The sequence below is a fragment of the Cricetulus griseus genome, chromosome X (genome assembly GCF_003668045.3).
Source record: "Cricetulus griseus strain 17A/GY chromosome X, alternate assembly CriGri-PICRH-1.0, whole genome shotgun sequence".
Lineage (NCBI taxonomy): Eukaryota > Metazoa > Chordata > Mammalia > Rodentia > Cricetidae > Cricetulus > Cricetulus griseus.
In genome coordinates, this window is record NC_048604.1 from 33,768,362 (window position 1) to 33,785,678 (window position 17,317).

General features: G+C 42.7%; 1 protein-coding gene across 5 annotated transcripts in view; it reads right to left on the reverse strand.

The window, feature by feature from the left end:
- LOC100756984 (sarcoplasmic reticulum histidine-rich calcium-binding protein) overlaps positions 1-17,317 on the reverse strand; it is a 114,047-nt gene that overhangs the window by 48,195 nt on the left and 48,535 nt on the right. For all 5 annotated transcript variants that reach the window (XM_027433612.2, XM_027433611.2, XM_027433608.2 and 2 more), the window contains exon 2: positions 14,951-15,118. In XM_027433612.2, coding sequence (XP_027289413.1) covers positions 14,951-15,008 — 58 coding nt within the window. In that variant the 5' untranslated portion in view covers positions 15,009-15,118. The remainder of the gene's footprint in view (positions 1-14,950; positions 15,119-17,317) is intronic.

The window sequence follows — 17,317 nt, forward strand, 5'->3', positions numbered from 1 at the left end:
GTGGAGAAAGGGTGTGGAGGTTTAGGATGTCCTGTTTCCTGGGCAAAGTAGGGATATGGGCATTGAGAATTTTTAAGTGCCTGGTATGGGTACAGTGATTGTCTGGCAAGGGGTCAGGCAATTGAATGGAATAACGATAGAGTAGGGTGTTAAAGGACAGGGTGTAGGAGAAGTTCAGGGTGGGCAGAGCAATGAGGACAAAGCACCTACAGTTTCAGCTACTCTAAAGTACTTCAGCCTCTTAGAGTAGAGACAGAGCCTTGAAGTGGTGATGAAATTAATGAAATATATGGAATGCTGGGAATACAGATGTGTGCTCATATGAAGCCTCTGGGAAAATATCTGAGCCTCTGGAATCAGGCCTAGTTTCAAAAAAATCAAACAAATCCCAAAGAAGAGGTCTTTTACATTAGTAATTATTTTAATATTTCTGTGCATTTCAATGCATCAAGAATCCAAGAATACTCAGATTATAAATCAATAAACTTTCTATCAAAACCATATATAGCTGCCTATAAATACGTGCAACATGTTAATTTAGGCACTATAATTTAATGCCAATGAATATTGACAACCTAAATCTTTTCCAAAATATTTTTATGTAAATGTGTATATTTGTCTGTGTGTGCCTATGCAACGTGAGTGACCCACAGAGGCAAGAAGTGTGTTTCTGATTCTCCGGAGATAAAATTACAGGTAGTCATGAGCTGCCTGATATCGGTGCTAGGAATGAACTCCTGTCCCCTTGAAGAGCACCAAGGGTCTGAATTGTTGAGCCATCTCCCCAGCACCCAAAACACCTAACGTGAAGACTCTCTATGTACAGATATCTGGGGGAATGTATATAGACTGTTAGAAGGAAGCCAGTGTTTAAAATCTAGTAAAGTTAAGAACAGTTGAAGGAAGTGAGACTACTTCTCAGCTAAGTAAATAACACTATCCACCCATTCTGGAATGTCCTCACAATTCCACATGGTAGCATACAGAGTATGGAATCTGAAGAAATCCCAGATTATAGAGTGTGGATCAAATCTCATATCATATATACTACATAAGGACCACCTGGAAAACTTACTAAAACACAACTTGCCTATTATACCATGTCCCAAGCTTGTAATCCCAGGTAGGGAGATCAGAGATTTGAAGCCTGCCTGGGATATAAAGTGAGTCCTTGCCTCAAGAGGGCCAGAAACATCTGTAAAAACAACATTAAAACAAACACACACACACACACACACACACACACACACACAACAAAAATTAATGAAAAAAGATGCTATGAGTTTTAAAGAGAGCAAGTCCAGTCATATGTGAACCTTTAAAGGAGGAAATGTAAAGTTTAGAAGTGAGTTAATTATATCATAGTATCAATAGTGACAGAAGTAATTTAAAAACTGGCTTCTGCATATGAGAGAACACAAGGAAAGCAACTACTTTCAACATGAGCCTTCCATCTATTTAGCTGAATTTCAAAATACCGTATGACACAAATCTTTGGTGTATGTCTAGAAAATTCAAATAAAGGTGATATTCAGTGATAGGAAGGCAGCTGGGTTGGTTTGTAGTGTGCTCACCTAGAATTCACAGAGCCCCAAGTTTGGTGCACAGAACGGAATTAAACTGAGCCAGACTGTGTAGTCTTACCAGAACTTAGGACTTTTAATAGGTTCAAGAGTAATCCTTGGCTACAATGGATGGTCAGCTTTGTGTGCATGAGCCTCTACATAAATAAATTAAAATATACACATAAATAAAAAATTGAAAGTGACTTTTCCGTGTCAGGGTCTCATGAAGCCCAGGCTAACTTCCTACATAGCTGAGGATGATCTGGAACTTCTGATCTTTCTGCCTCTTGTTAGCATGTAGAGGATACAGACATGCATTACCATACCTGGGTTATACAAGGCTGACAATCAAAATCAAGGCTTTGTGCATACTAGGGAAGCAGTCTAACAACTTAACTGTACTTTCAACTCTGAACAGATTTATTTCAAAACTCATATTTGAAGCAATTTCCCTGCTTCAGCATCTCCAAGTCCTGGGATAGTAAGTTACTATGATATTTTACCCACAGTGAATCTCTCTCTCTCTCTCTCTCTCTCTCCTCTCTCTCTCTCTCCTCTCTCTCTCTCTCTCCTGTGTGTGTGTGTGTCTCTCTCTCTCTTTAGATGTGTGTGTGTGTGTCTTTAGATGTGTGTGTGTGTGTGTGTGTGTGTGTGTGTGTGTGTGTTTAGATGTGTGTGTGTGTGTCTTTAGATGTGTGTGTGTGTGTCTTTAGATGTGTGTGTGTGTGTCTGTGTGTGTGTGTTTAGTGTGTGTGTGTGTGTGTCATGTGTGTGTGTGTGTGTGTAGATGTGTGTGTGTGTGTGTGTGTGTGTGTGTGTGTGTGTGTGTGTGTGTCTTGTGTGTGTGTGTGTGTGTGTGTGTGTGTGTGTGTGTGTGTGTGTGTGTGTGTGTGTGTCTTTAGATGTGTGTGTGTGTGTCTTTAGATGTGTGTGTGTGTGTGTGTGTGTGTGTGTGTGTGTGTGTGTGTGTGTGTGTGTGTGTGTGTGTGTGTGTGTGTGAGTGTTGCTTTCCACTTCAGTGTTTGAGATTGGGTCTCTCACTGAATCTGTACATCACTCCTTCATCCAAACTGGCTATCCAGCCAAGTCCTGGGAACCCTTATCACTCACTCTACCACAACCTCAGCTGTTACCACACCAGCACCCTGGGGAATCAAACTCAGATCCTCAAGCTTACCCAGCAAGCTCTTTAGCAACCGAGCAATCATCCCAGCCACATTACTAACAACTTTTGTTTGTTTCTTAGTTAATTTATTGAACTAGTTCATATTTTATATTTTTGTCATGTTTCAGAGAGTGTCTCATGGAGCCCAGTGTGTCCCTGAACTCACTAGTAGCTGAGGCTGACACTGAATTTCTCATTCTGCTGATGTGGTTAGGTTAATATTTTAAAAACAGCATTTTTTTTTTTTTTTTTTTTTTTTTGGTGAAAGCAGTAACTCTCCTTCCCTTGTCTACTGAAAGAGAGAATGAAACAGGAATGGTGGATACTTTAACATTAAGTTGTATTTTTTCTGGTATTGGGGACTAAACCCAGGGCTTTTGGTATGTTAATTAAGTACTCTATGACTGAGCTACATACCTAGGCCTTTTAAAATTTTAATTCTTCTGAGACAGGGTATTATTTAGCTCAAGCTTGCCTCAAACTTGCTCCATAGACGAAGACAGCTTTTTATGTTTGATCCTCTTCACTGTCTCCTGAATACTGGGGTCACAAATGTATGATACCATGGCTGATTAATGCTGCCTTGGGGATTATAATTTAGAAAAGCAGTGCCATGCCACAGGGTTCAAGCAGAGGGTTTTTTTATTGGAGGAAAGTGATCATAAAAAGGGGACAGGAGCAGCAGGAGAGAGGAAAGAGAGGCAGAGAAGGAGAGAGAGGGAGGTGGGAGGTGGGCAGGGCCCTTTTAGAAGGGAACATAACGAATGTGCACTTGTGGTACACAGGTGCAGCTGAGGGTGTATCCTGTCAGAACCCCAAGGGCAGGCCAGTACAGATGCCTGAATACCAACACTGTGGATTGAACTTGGGAGTTTTATGAATGCTAGGTACCTACTCTATGAACAAAACTATAACCTCATTCCCACCCTTTTTCTTTTTTTTAACTTTGAAAAAGTACCTTACTATGCAGCCTAAGGGGGTCTTGAACTCTCAATTCTCTTGCCACAGCCTCCAGAGAAGCAAGGATTACAGGAATGCAATACAGTCACACTAAATGTTTAAAAACAAGCATGTTTGTTACTTTCCTGTTGGAATAATCTTTTTGTATGCAGTGTAAAGATGTGTCTCTGTCCTTCCTCACCTGCCTAAGGCACCTTTTGATTGGTTTAATAAAGAGCTGCATAGCTGGCAGGAGATGATAGGCAGGACTTCTGGGCAGAGAAGGGAACTCTGGAAAAGAATCAGAGGCAAGGGATATTTGCCAACCAGATGTGGAGGAAGTTGGACATACCATATTGATGAGAGGTAATGAGCCATATGGTAGATCGTAGATTAATATAAATGAGTTAATTTAAGTTTTAAGAGCTAGTTGGGAATAAGTCTAAGCTAAGGCTGAGTTTTCATAATTAAAAAGTAGTCTCTGTGTTATTATTTTGGAGCTGGCGGTCCAAAGAAAGATCAGCTACAGTTTCCATGTCAGCTTCTGTGTGGTTCCCAGTGGCATGGAAATCTCTGCATAATATACCTCTTGGTATGCTAATAATCCAACATACATCATTTTGATTTTATATTTTAGTGGTGTGTGTGTGTGTGTGTGTGTGTGTGTGTGTATGTATGTATGTATGTATGTATGTATGTATGTATGTGTAAGTCTCTGTGGAGCCCATTCATTCTCTTTTTACTAATGTGAGACCTAGGTTGTCAGGCTTGATACTAGGTATACTGACAACTGAGTAGTATCACCTGTCCCCCTAACAATGTTTTGTTTTCTACTTGGAACACAGATATGAGAAAACTTCATATGACCTGATGCTTCTATCAATAATATGGGGCCCAGACTTCAGTGTTTAAAATATAAACACTAATAAAATTAGGTGAGTAGGAAATTTTAATTTAAATGTACTTCAGATTCAAAAGGGAAGGGAAAAGGGAGGGGGGAGGAAACTATATATTTGAAGTACATTATTGTTTTGTTGTTTCATTACAGGCTGTCCTGGAAATCACTGTATAGCTGAGGAGTCCCTGTTACTCCTAATCTTCCTATACCAGCCTCATTATATGCATGTGTCACTATGTCTGACTGTATATCATCTTTTTAAATGTGTTACCCTGGGGTTTAAATTCATTACCTCGAGCTTGAAAAGCATGCACTGTGTTAGCAGCTCAGATTAGCCCACATCCATTTAATGCTACATTACATTACCCTTTCTTTAAAACCAAACCAAATCACACAAGTGAAAAAAATCATGAAAGAGTGTGGCATTATGAATCATATCTAGAAACCTCAGTAGTTATTAGGTCAAGACGAGAGGAGTAACTTTGGAGGCCAGGCCATGCTACTTATTGAGCTTCAAGAGAGCCTGGTCACATAGTATGTTTCAAGTCAGCCTTGTCTCAAACAATAGAAAAAAACCAGTGCAGCAATCTTTAAACTGTATTATATGCAAATGACAGCTATCTGGGCCCACAAATAATAAATGTGCTATGAGACTGAAAAAGATTTAATGTATTACCCGAAAATATGAATAATTTTAGCAATGATATTCCTCTAATTCTTTCTACAAAATGATTTCCAAAGTTTCTACATGCCCAGCTATAATATCTTCCTAGTTAGATTAGACAATATTTATGTTTCTTATACATTCTGCTAGGAGGGCAGGAGAGATATCTCAGTTGGTAAATGCTTGCCATGCAACCTTTACATCTTGCATTGCTTATACAAATCCCATATTTGAGGGTCAGTAATATGAATAGAGAAAAGCAACTCCTGTAACTTGTCTTGTAATCCACACCTGTGCAGTGTAACAGATCATATACCATATGATCCCACAGAAATTAAATAGTAAACGTAAAGAAAATGGTTAGCATAGTGGTATGTATCTATAGTCCCAGAGATGAGGAGACAGATGTCAGACAATCCCTGGGACTCACTCGTCAGCCAACCTAGTCTACTCAGTCATCCTCAGGACCCAATGACAGAACTGTCTCAAAACGTGTGAATGGCTACATATGTGCAATCCTCAGGATTGACTGCTAAACTGCTGTATGCACATCCACATTCATTTACACCTACACAAACATGTGCCCTGTGCACATACAGACACACAGACACACACAAGTACACACATGAACACATAGAGGGAAGGAGGAAGGGGGGAGAGAGAGGGAGAGAGAGTGTGTGTGTGTTTAAGGGAAAAGAAAATGAAATTGTTAGAAAATGAAATAGTGAGTATTTAATACCTTAAATTGACATTTGGATTGGTATGTAATAATTTGTGACAATAAAAAGTTTTCTCTGAGTCAGACGGTGGTGGTGCACACCTTTAATCCCAGTACTTGGGAGGCAGAGGCAGTCGGATCTCTGTGAGTACGAGACCAGCCTGGTGTACAGAGTGAGTGCCAGGACAGGTTCCTACACAGAGAAACCCAGTCTCTAAAAAACAAAACAAAACAAAACAAAGTTTTCTCTAGTGTTTTCATGTGGTCTGTAAAAAGTACTTAATGGATCTATTTGGGGCACAGAAGTAGGACACAAAAAAAATTCAAAGCAGGAAAAAGCAAAGCAAAGGATCTGTCTGGTTTGGAAGCTCATAATAATAAATCCTGACACTAGAGGGCAGCAAAGGCAGACTAGGAAACTGAAGACCAGCCTGTGCTATACAGCCAGACCTGTCGAAAAACACAAGTCAAAGATCATAACTAGTTCAAAAGTGGAGAAGGCAACTGAGGGTTTGTAGCCAGTCCAATAATGGCAGACATGGCTCTGGTAGGCCTTACCCTTCTCCTCCATTTACTCCGCCTTGCTAAAAATTATTAGATTACATTCAAAAGGCTAGCCACCAGTGTCTATTTGGCCACTTCTTCCTCCTGAGGCTGACTACCAATCAAGGTCCAGCTATCAAAAGCCCCCTATAGCTCACCTAATTAACATGCTCAATTAAAATTAAACACCTCATCCTAACTCGGGGTTTCCCTTTTAACTTTTTAAACTGTCATTTGCCTATCTGTCTCCTCTTTATCCAGAGGGGGTCTTTATTTATTTTTTGGGGGGGGGGGGTTGAGACAGGGTTTCTCTGTGGCTTTGGAGGCTGTCCTGGAACTAGTTCTTGTAGTCCAGGCTGGTCTCAAACTCACAGAGATCCGCCTGCCTCTGCCTCCCAAGTGCTGGGACTAAAGGCGTGTGCCACCACTGCAGGACAAACATCCCTGCCCTTCTTCTCTCTCATCCTCTATCTCCTGTCTTTATCTCTTATTCCCTGTCCTCTGAGGCAATTAAATTTCCTTTGTGCTGACAAGTTGGTCTTGCAGTATCTTGAACTGCTGTTGAGGTTCCCTACAAAATGATTCCGAGACTCCGATAGGTATATGCCCCCCCACCCCCTGTGATCCAGTTCTTGAATATTCAGACCTCCTGATGCCCTATCTCTTCATTCAACAGTGGCTGACTGATAAATCTCCCACCCTTGCTGACCTAAACATTCCTCAGGCTATCAGACGACAGCTGTGGAGTATCTGGTGTCTCTGCTCTGCCCTGTGGGATTGGAGAGACTGCACCCCACTATGACCTTCACTGGTTTATGGTAAACTCCCTTGGACAGATGATAGGCACACTCTGTTAGCCTTAGATGGAAGTTTTCCTTTCACTTTTGGTGGCCACAGCACTGGAATCTAGTGTCTTAAGGGTCCAAAAAATCCTGTCTGACAGGTCCTGGATTTCTCCTCTCACTATTGTCCACCCCCCCAATGACAGAGCTTGAGTGATGACCCCTCCCTCCCAGAGGTCTCCTTAGGTATTCAAGACCAGTGGACGCCCTACCTCTCAGCCCTGGCCCAAGGCCACCCTTAGGAATGAAAATCCATTCTTTCCATCCTGACTGAAAACTCCAACACACTCAAAATTACTAATGCATCCTAACACTCAAAAATAGCCCTAATATTTCCTAAGAACCAAAAAAAATGACAACCTTTACACTTTGATGGGCATAAGGACTGAAACAAGAAGACATAGGACCCCCTTTCCCTCTCTTGAGACATAGCTTGTTTCCAACTATCCCTGTCTTTCCTTTCTAAAACATCCTATGCTGTCCCTGCTTATGTCTCAAACCTGCCTGTCCTGACTTGCTGGTGGCCACGTCAGAGGAGCAGCCAGGGGCAACTGAAATTTGAGGTGTCAGGCCACCAGGAGGCGAATCCTTGAAGGGTTAATCTCCGATAGGCAAGGTCCTGAGACCACAGACTTCAGAATGTCTTTTGCTTCTTCTGTGCCTTTTCATGTTTGCCGCTGCCATCTTTTTCTGGTGTCTGACATGGTGTGAGTGGGTGTGGAGAGATCCCCACTGCCTGTAATGTAGCATGTTTATCCCATTCTACTGTGCATTTTTACCTGTGGATTATTATGAAGATGATTTCCTTCTAAGCTGTACTGTTTAACTGAAGCAATGATTTTATACAGTAACTGTGCTAATTTAAGTAAGATTTTGATGATTGAGTGAGGGTTTTTAATAAATATAGTATGGAATTATGATAGAGGTTAGTTTAATGAAAAAATACAGGTAAAGGTAGGGTAAAATGTTGCCCCATGCCTCTGATAAAGCAGAGGCTGCAGAGGCTAAAAAATAAAACAAGGAAGTGTCACACAGCTAGAACACACGAGTTTCTATTGAGGAGCCTTACAGACTGTGGCTTAGGTTAATGACTAAGGAAAACAATTGAGTCCCAGTAGCCCAGCTACTTTAAATTCTGTTAATCTTAATGCTGGGAGATGTGTTCATAGGTTTTGGAGTTCATCATAGCTGAAACAAAGCTCTGAAAATAACTTAAAGTTAGACTAAGATGTTTTTGTCAAATAGCTTTGAGGTGAAAAATCCAAGAAAACAATCTGCAATTTCAGAAAGGCACATAGAAAAACATTTTTTACATGTATTCATTATAAGCATTCACTTGAAAAATACATGTAACCACACTGTAATTTTTATATTGCTTGCAAGATTTTGAAGGGGTATATAAGCTGTAAGGGAAAGAATGACAATAGAGTTAGAAGGAAACCACCAAGAATGAGAATTAGGAGGAAAACATCAAGCTAGTGAGAAGGAAAAACACCAAGATTGACAGAAGGAGCATTTGTGGATATAGATAAGAAAAGAGAATATAGGGCTGAAGAAATGGCTCAGCGGTTAAGAGCACCGACTGCTCTTTCAGAGGTCCTGAGTTCAATTCCCAGCAACCACATGGTGGCTCACAACCATCTGTTATAAGATCTGGTGCCGTCTTCTGGTGTGTAGATGTATATGGGAGCAGAATGTTGTATACATAATGAATAAATAAAATCTTTAAAAAAAGAAAAGAGAATATAGAATACAGAACAAGAATAAAGAAGAGAACCATCAATAGAGTGTGGGAGTGTTTTTCCCTTACCCCTCAGATAAAAATTCACAATATACTGACTCCATGGATTTCCTTTTGAGTCCTGTGCTACTGGAGGCCGGTCCCCCAAGTAGTGAAATCAACTGCTTCTCTGCCTGCTCCTAACCACAGCTCAGCAATCTGTACCTGTACCCCTTGCAGTCAAAACAGCAGAATCCTGCCTGCCAACTCTTTCCCTGGGACCATGGGAAAGCCCCGCCCTCTGCCTCAGGTGGCCAGCAGCCTTTTTAGAGACATGGCTGTCCTTTGCAGATTCCCTCTCCCAGACTGCTTTCTTCCCCAGTCACCTCCAGTCAAGGTGCTCTGCCACCATGGCCAATCTGCCCAGCCCAGTTCAGCCTGGCCAGTACGGGAAGAGTCAATGCCCCAATTCAGCCTTTCCAAGTCTCTTTAGCAACTGGTAACCCAAACAAAATGGCTGTGTCAATCAGCCTCACCTCCTCCTGTTCCCTTGCTTGCTTTTCCCATTCCAAAAAGACCCCATCATTATGCACCCCACACACACCTGACACTATGTCCCTGCCTAGTCCATTCCCAGCTCTTTGTCACTGGCTCCTATGCCAGCATACTTATATTGTTAAGGCCAGCCAAACTGCCATCCTACCACTTTCTCAGCGTAATGCTTTTCTGGCCTGAAACTCCTCCTGAAGCTTACACAAACACACATTCCTCAAATCTCTTATCTCTTAATTCTGTCCCACACTGCCAAAACTTCCCTTCAACAAAATTTCATTCTTCCACCCTCCCTCCTCAAACTACACACATCTAATACAAGGTTAAGACTAAAATCAGGTAAACTTAAAACCTCAAACTCCTCAGACATCTGCTTAATATGGCATTTAAAATGTTCAACGAAAAACTTCCCACAATAAATAGAGACCCTCATCCTAACAAGAAAACTTTAAGGTCTCCAAAGAAAACAGATGGGTTACCACACCAGCAACTCCACCTTGGACCCAAGTAATACAAACCACTGAGAAAAACTTACCCATGCCTCACCTGCTGCCAGGAACCTGCACAAACTGTGGATACTTTTGGACTAACTGCTGTACTCTGCCTCTTAAAGTAAGGTCAATTTTCCCAAATTCTTCCTCTATGGGAAAATTTCCTCAGACCTGAGTCTGACAGCCAAAGGCTTGTTGTTTGCTTGACATCCACTTTCTTTCCTCAGGCTTCAAAGATCATGGCTATAGATCCCAACCCTGTCTTCATCACTTCTTCTGAAGCTGCAAGACTGCTACCCCCTACCCGCCCCTTCCACAGAGGCACTGGAGCTACTGGAGCTTTCTCTTGTCTGGCAACCGAAGACCAATTACACAATCCTCAAATGACTAACTAAGGAAGTCTGTCATTTTAATGAATGCAAAACCCATTTAAATTATACTTCCTACTCAAATTTACCCTTTTCAGATCTCTGAAAACTGTGATGGCTGACTGGAGCTTTAACAATAAATGCCCAGTCGGTCCATTTCATATGTACAGTTTACCTTGCTGACTGGATTAACACTAACAAAGATTAGAGTTTCTAAAGGTTATTAAAATAAATGGACGAGTAGCCTGGCGTTGGTGGTGCATGCCTTTAGTCCCAGCACTAGGGAGGCAGAGGCAGGTGGATCTCTGTGAGTTTGCAAACAGCCTGGTCTACAAGAGCTAGTTCCAGGACAGGCTCCAAAGCCACAGAGAAACCCTGTCTTGAACCACCCCCCCCAAAAAAACCCAAAACAAACAAATAAAAAGAGGACAAGTTACAAATGATACAAGTTATGAAGGTCTAAAAAGTAATTTATAAAATATATAGATATGAAGTTATGACAGTCCAAAAATGTGTTACAGTCTGAAAATATGAAAGTTTAAGTAAACTGTAAAGGCTTAATCAAGTCATTTATGAGTCCAAGATAGTAATTGAACTATATGAAAAGTTGTTTCAGATTTTTCTTTTTTGTGGTTTTGTTTTTTGAGATGGGGGTATCTCTGTGGAACAGCCCTGGCTGTCCTGGAACTCCCTTTGTAGAACATGCAGGCCTCGAACTAACAGAGATCTGCCAGGATCTGCTGGGGTTAAAGTGGTGCACCCTCTCCCCCTTCAGACATTTTATTTCTCTCTGTACTTTTGAGTCCCATTCACCCCCCTCCCTCATCTATAGTCAGAATACACAGCCAGTCCTGCAAGACCCCTCCAGACTTCTCCCTTAACTTGCTCCTTTCAAGTTTTTCCCACTCCATTCCCTCATGTCCTCTTCCCTAACCATGAAAGGCTATCTCTCCAGAACTGACATGAATTTTGCCTTTTTCTTCACAACAGCTCCCATCCACTTCCTTTGCTCAGGCTTCAAAGATCATGGCTATAGATCCCAACCCTGTCTTCATCACTTCTTCTGAAGCTGCAAGACTGCTACCCCCTACCCCCCCTTCCACAGAGGCACTGGAGCTACAGGTCATGCCCCTCAGGCCCTAACCACACCTCTGCACCTTGGGGACACACGTAACTGTTGATAACATGTCATGCCACCACTCCCTGTTATTAGCCACACCCTTTCCTCTCACAAAGAACTAGATGAACAGCTGTCCTTTTCAGATTCTCTCTCCCAGCCTGCTTTTCTCCTCAGTCACCTCCAGTCAGGGTCCTCTGCCACCATGGCCAATCTTCCCAGTCCACTCTGCACAGTGGAGTCCATACTGGCTAGAGCTTTCAGGTAATACTTGTTCCCCAATTAAAATTATATAGCCAATCTAAATTTTCCTGGCACCTCGGAACTCTCAAACAGAATCCAGATAAGTTCTCCTGCCTAAATCCCACACCTGAGGGTGTGATCTCTTCCGTTTCCTTGTCTTGGGACTATTCTTACAAACTACTAGGACGATGAACATAAAAGTTCCAAAGTACATCCAAAATATTTTTTCAATAAATCCCTCAACTTTACCTGTCTGAACAAATTTCAGATCATCTATAGACAGCTCCAGGTACTCCAGTGCCAGCCACAGCTCTTTCCTTAACCTCAGCATCTTGCATACCCTCATACACTATAGTTCCCTAGCCTCAGTTGGTCCTGCAAAGCGTGGACGCTGACTGACACTGACTATTTTTCCTGACCTTGACCAACAACCCAGCTTCCTTGGTTCCCCTAAAAATATTATCCAATGTCAGGAGGAAGCATCCAAAGAGATGATATCCACTTACCCAACACCCAGCAACCCAATCATAAAACAGAAAAGCACCGCAAACTTGTCACTGGAAGGCCTTGCCCTTTTCCCCCATTCCCTCTGCCTTGCTAAAAATCATGAGATTACATTCCTAAAGATAGCCACCAAGGTGAATGCCCTTATTGAGACACTTCCTCCTGAGACCAACCACCAAGGTGAGGCTATCAAATTTATTGGGAGTCCACAATCAAAAACCCCCTTTGGAACACTTAATTAACATGCGCAATTAAAATTAAACACCTCATCCTAGTATGGGGTTTATCCTTTTATCATTTTTAAATGATAAAAACAATCTTTTCTCAAGCTGGGCGTTGGTGGCCCACGCCTTTAGTCTCAGCCCTCAGGAGGTAGAGGCAGGCGGATCTCTGTGAGTTAGAGACCAACCTACACGAGCTAGTTCCAGAAAGCCTACAAAGCCACAGAGAAACCTTGCCACCATTCTCAGTCCCCACTACCTTGCCTCTTCTTGCTGGCCCCTATCATACAATACACCTTATCCACATCTCACAGAGGGTGAGGCTTCCCATGGGGAGTCAAGGAACTCTGGCACTTTACTTTGAGGCAGAACCAAGGCCCTCTCCCTTTATCTGGGCTAAAGAAAGTATCCTTCCAAAGTGAATGGGCTCCAAAAAGCCAGGTCAAGCACCAGGTATAAATCCGGGGACCACTGTCTATGGACTCATAGACTGCACAAGACACACTACAGTCACCCACACTCAGAGAGCCTAGTTTGGTCCTATGCAGGCTGCCACCCAGCTGTCTGTCCAGAGTCAGCTGCTTCTGTGGGTTTCATAAACTGCCATTTCCCTATGGGCCACACCTGTCTCCTCTTTATTCAGAGGCAGCCTTTATCCCACTTGCCGACTACTCTCACTGGCCTCTAGCCCTTCTCCCTCATGCTCTATATCTCCTGACTTTGTCCCTGTATTCCCTGCCCACTGTCCCTGTGGAGCAAATAAATCTCCTTTTTGCTAAGAACTTGGTGTTGAGGTGTGCTGAGCTGACACCTTTTCCTCTGAATATTCACCCCACTGTCTGAGAAATTCCAACTCTACACACATTCAGGAACCTTAGAAGGATGCAAACTGCACATATTTACTCAATGACCTTTTCATCTAGATCACCATGCCTTTAAAAAGAGGCTGTTGGTTCCAGATAAGGTTACGGCTGCCTCCTTTTCCACAGCACTGCCGATGGCTGTCGTCCTGCTCCCTTCCTCTTCCTAAGCTCTGCTCCCACTTGCTCTTCCACCCTTATCCTTTCGACAGGGGATTGCTGTCTTGCGCAAGCTACCCTCAAAACCTCCCAGGGCCAGCACTGCTCCTGCCTCAGCATCTGAGTGTTAGTATTCAGGCATCTGTACTGGCCTGCCCTTGGGGCTTTGACAGGCTAGACCCTCAGCTGCAGCAACTAAGAGCACCACCTGTGCAGTCACTACTTTCCCTTTTAAAAAGGCCCTGCCCACTTCCTGAATCTCTCTGCTTCTCCCTGTCTCTCCCCCTCATCTCTCTTCTGCTGCTGCTGTGCCCAAAAGGCCTGTCTCTGCTCTGCCCTCTCCCATATCCCATTCCTTAATAAAAAAATAATAAAAAAAATCCTCCACTTGACCTCTGTCAAATGTAATCTTTCTGTCTTGCACCACTTTTTAAAATTACAGCACTGAGTATCTCAGAATGCTACTAAGCCTACTGTGTCCCTTCTAAATTCACTTCCTTTCTTCCTCCCTAGGCAAGATGGCCCTCTGCACCACCAGGCTGTTTCTACACTTCCTCTCCTCCTAAGTGCAGCCCCTTCTCCAGAACTGGGATCCCACTTTACTCCCCGGTTCATGCCTCTGTGGGACTCCTCCCGTCTATATACCCGGCCTCCCTTGTTCCGGCTGTTTCCTATTTTGGCACACTCATCTCTGCACTACCTGTCTCTCATTTGTATAGTCCTCAGATATTATATAAGAAGTCCTGCAGGGTACGAGTTCAAGGCTCAGAGAATAGCGATGACACGTGCAATGACAAAGAGGATATGGACAAAGGGCCAGAAGGGGACAACAGTGATTAGTAATGGGTAGGGACATAGGTAAAGCAATGGCAAGGGCCGGAGTTGGTCATAGTTGCTACAAAAAGACGAAGAAATCCACCAATCTAATTCCCGCTTTCAGTTACCATTACTAAAGCCCACAGAAAGCTATCTCTGGACTTGCATATGACAGTCACATGGGTCATGACCTAGCAAGAGACTCCACCTCCTCATTTGAAAATCCCCACCATTTTAGTTCCCGCCCCCTTCACCAACTGTTAATGCCAGTGATTTTTAAGTTTCCCGTCTAGAACGGAGGGGGGCATGTAGGACAACGGACCCAGGACCAGACAGGGTGGAAGGTAGTGCTGAGGGGAAGAAGACAGGAGAACAGGGCACTGAGTCCCCGACTGGCAAAGCTGCCATCAGGCGCCAATTAATGCAGCCTGTGTGGCCATGCTGAGGAGTCCCCGGAAGCATCCTTCCAGACCAGTGGGGACCCCGAGGAGGGTTCGGGACCCCAAGGAGGGCGAGGGGACCAGGGGCTACATTCGCAGAGACACAACTAGAAAGAACCAGGTACCCTCACGGTTTCCCGTCACGTTGCCACTGCCACGACCGCGCCTTGGATTCCAAGCCATCTCCAAGAGGAATGTGCCAGGTGCCGAGGGAGGAAGAGTCTCTTCCTGGACCCTCCTCCCGCTCTCCACGGTTGGCTACTGGAGCCCTCCAATCACTGCCAGGACTTGCCCTGTTGCCAAGATACAAAGGGCAGAGTTTAGTGTGTGCCAGTTAGCACCAGGTCTAGAATAGGGAGGGCAGGGCAGGGCAGGGCAAAAAAGAGCTGCAGCATGATTTCCAAGGTGCTGTATTGGTTTTATTTTGTTGTTTTACGAAACAGAAATTCTCTGTGTAACTTTGGAACCTGCGCTGGCACTCGCTCTGTAGAAAATGCGAACTTCAAACTCACACAGATCCTCCTGCCTCTCCCTCTGCCTCCCGATTGCTGGCTGTAAAGGCTTGTGCTCCAAAAGCCCAGCTTCCACAGCGCTCTTGAGTGCCAGTTTGCACAAAACATAGCAGGTAGAAACCCAGCGAAAAGAAATATTCGCTCAGTTTTTATACCTGTTCCTTAAATATGTACCCTGGTTTATATTAAGACAATGAATGCCATCATTATTATTTGGCTTCAAATACTAATTATTTTACAAGTAATTTTTTCACTACTTTTCTATAAGCATAAAAGCTTAGACACACCAGACAAACCACCTATAATCTCATTGACCCAAAACATTTTTTGATCAAAAGACCAAGTTACCCTAGGAATAACAGTGCAATTCTATTCAGGAGTTCACATCAACAATTTAGGGTTTATGACCAAGATCTTAGATCAGGACATCCAAATGATCCAGGAGATAAAAAAAATGCATTTGCTCAACGATTAAAGTCAAATGTGATCTCCATTCACCCCAGATTAATCCACATTGCTTTCTATCTATTTACGTTTTATCCAGGTTGCTTTCTATTTATCATTTATCGCAGTACCAAAGGCTAAGACATGGGGCCTATTTAACACAAGCAACCCAAAACAATTAATGAAATTATCTTATCATAGTACATAGATATCAACCTGCCCTCGATAAGGGTACATTAGGGTGGCAGAGACCAGAAATTTCTTAAAATTTAAAACCTTGTTCTCAGAGTGTCAAATCGACTTTGTAATGGTGCATTTAATCAATGCCTTAATATTCCCAATTCCTATCTGAATTGCCACAGCTTTCCTTTCCATTTCCCCTTCCTGATTATCTTCTGTCCAAGTTTGTTTGTTACTCAAGTGACTGCCTGATGCCTGTACAGACTAGAGGAGGACTGGAACCCCTAGGAACCAGGAGACACAGAGGGTTGTGAGCCAAGTGGTGCTGGGAATCAACTGTGTGCCTTTAGGGATCAGCCCAGTGTTCTTAATCACTGAGCTGATTCTCCAGACACCTAAGTTGTGTGTGTGTGTGTGTGTGTGTGTGTGTGTGTGTGTGTGTGTATGTGTGTGTATGTGTGTGTATGTGTGTTTTGTCTCCAAAATTTCCTTTGAGGTAAATTTACACCTGCAGTACCTCCCTTTAAATAATCTGGATAAACTTATACGAATAACTCATACTCAAAAATAGGGAGGAAAAGAAAACAGAAAAGATGCAAACACAAATTGAACGGATCCTAGAGATGGAAAACATCAGGAAGCAAAGAGGAACTATAAAAGCAAGCATCACCAACAGAACACAAGAGTTGGAAGAAAGGATCTCAGCTGTAAAACAGCCAATAAAAGAAATTGATACACTGATAAAGGAAAATATCACATCTAAAAAATTTCTGACAGGACATGTAGGATTATAAAAAAGATCAAACTTAAGAATATCAAAACAGAAGGAGAAGAAAGCCAGCTCAAAATCCCAGAAATATTTTCAATATTATCATAGTAGAAAAGTTTCCATATATAAAGCAGATGCCTGTAAAAGTACAAAAAGCTTACAGGACACCAAATACATTTTCCCAGGAAAGAAACTGCCCTGCCATGAAATAGTCAAGACACTAAACATAGAGAACAAAGAAACAACATTGAAAGCTGCAAGAAAAAAAAAATATCGTATAAAGGCCGATCTTTTAGAATTACACGCGACTTCTCAATGGAACTTGTAACAGCCTGAAGTGCCTGGACAGTTGTCTTGCAGACACCGAGAGACCACTGAGGGAAAACAAAATTAGTATGCCCAGCAGAACTTTCAATCACCATGAATGCAAAAACTACAATTCTCTGATGAAGCCACCTTTAAAGAATACCTATCCACAATCCCAGCACTACATTACATACTAGAAGAAAAACGGCAATTCAAGGATGTAAACTACACTCCTGAAAACACATGCAATAATTAATATCAACTAGTGAAACCATAAGAAA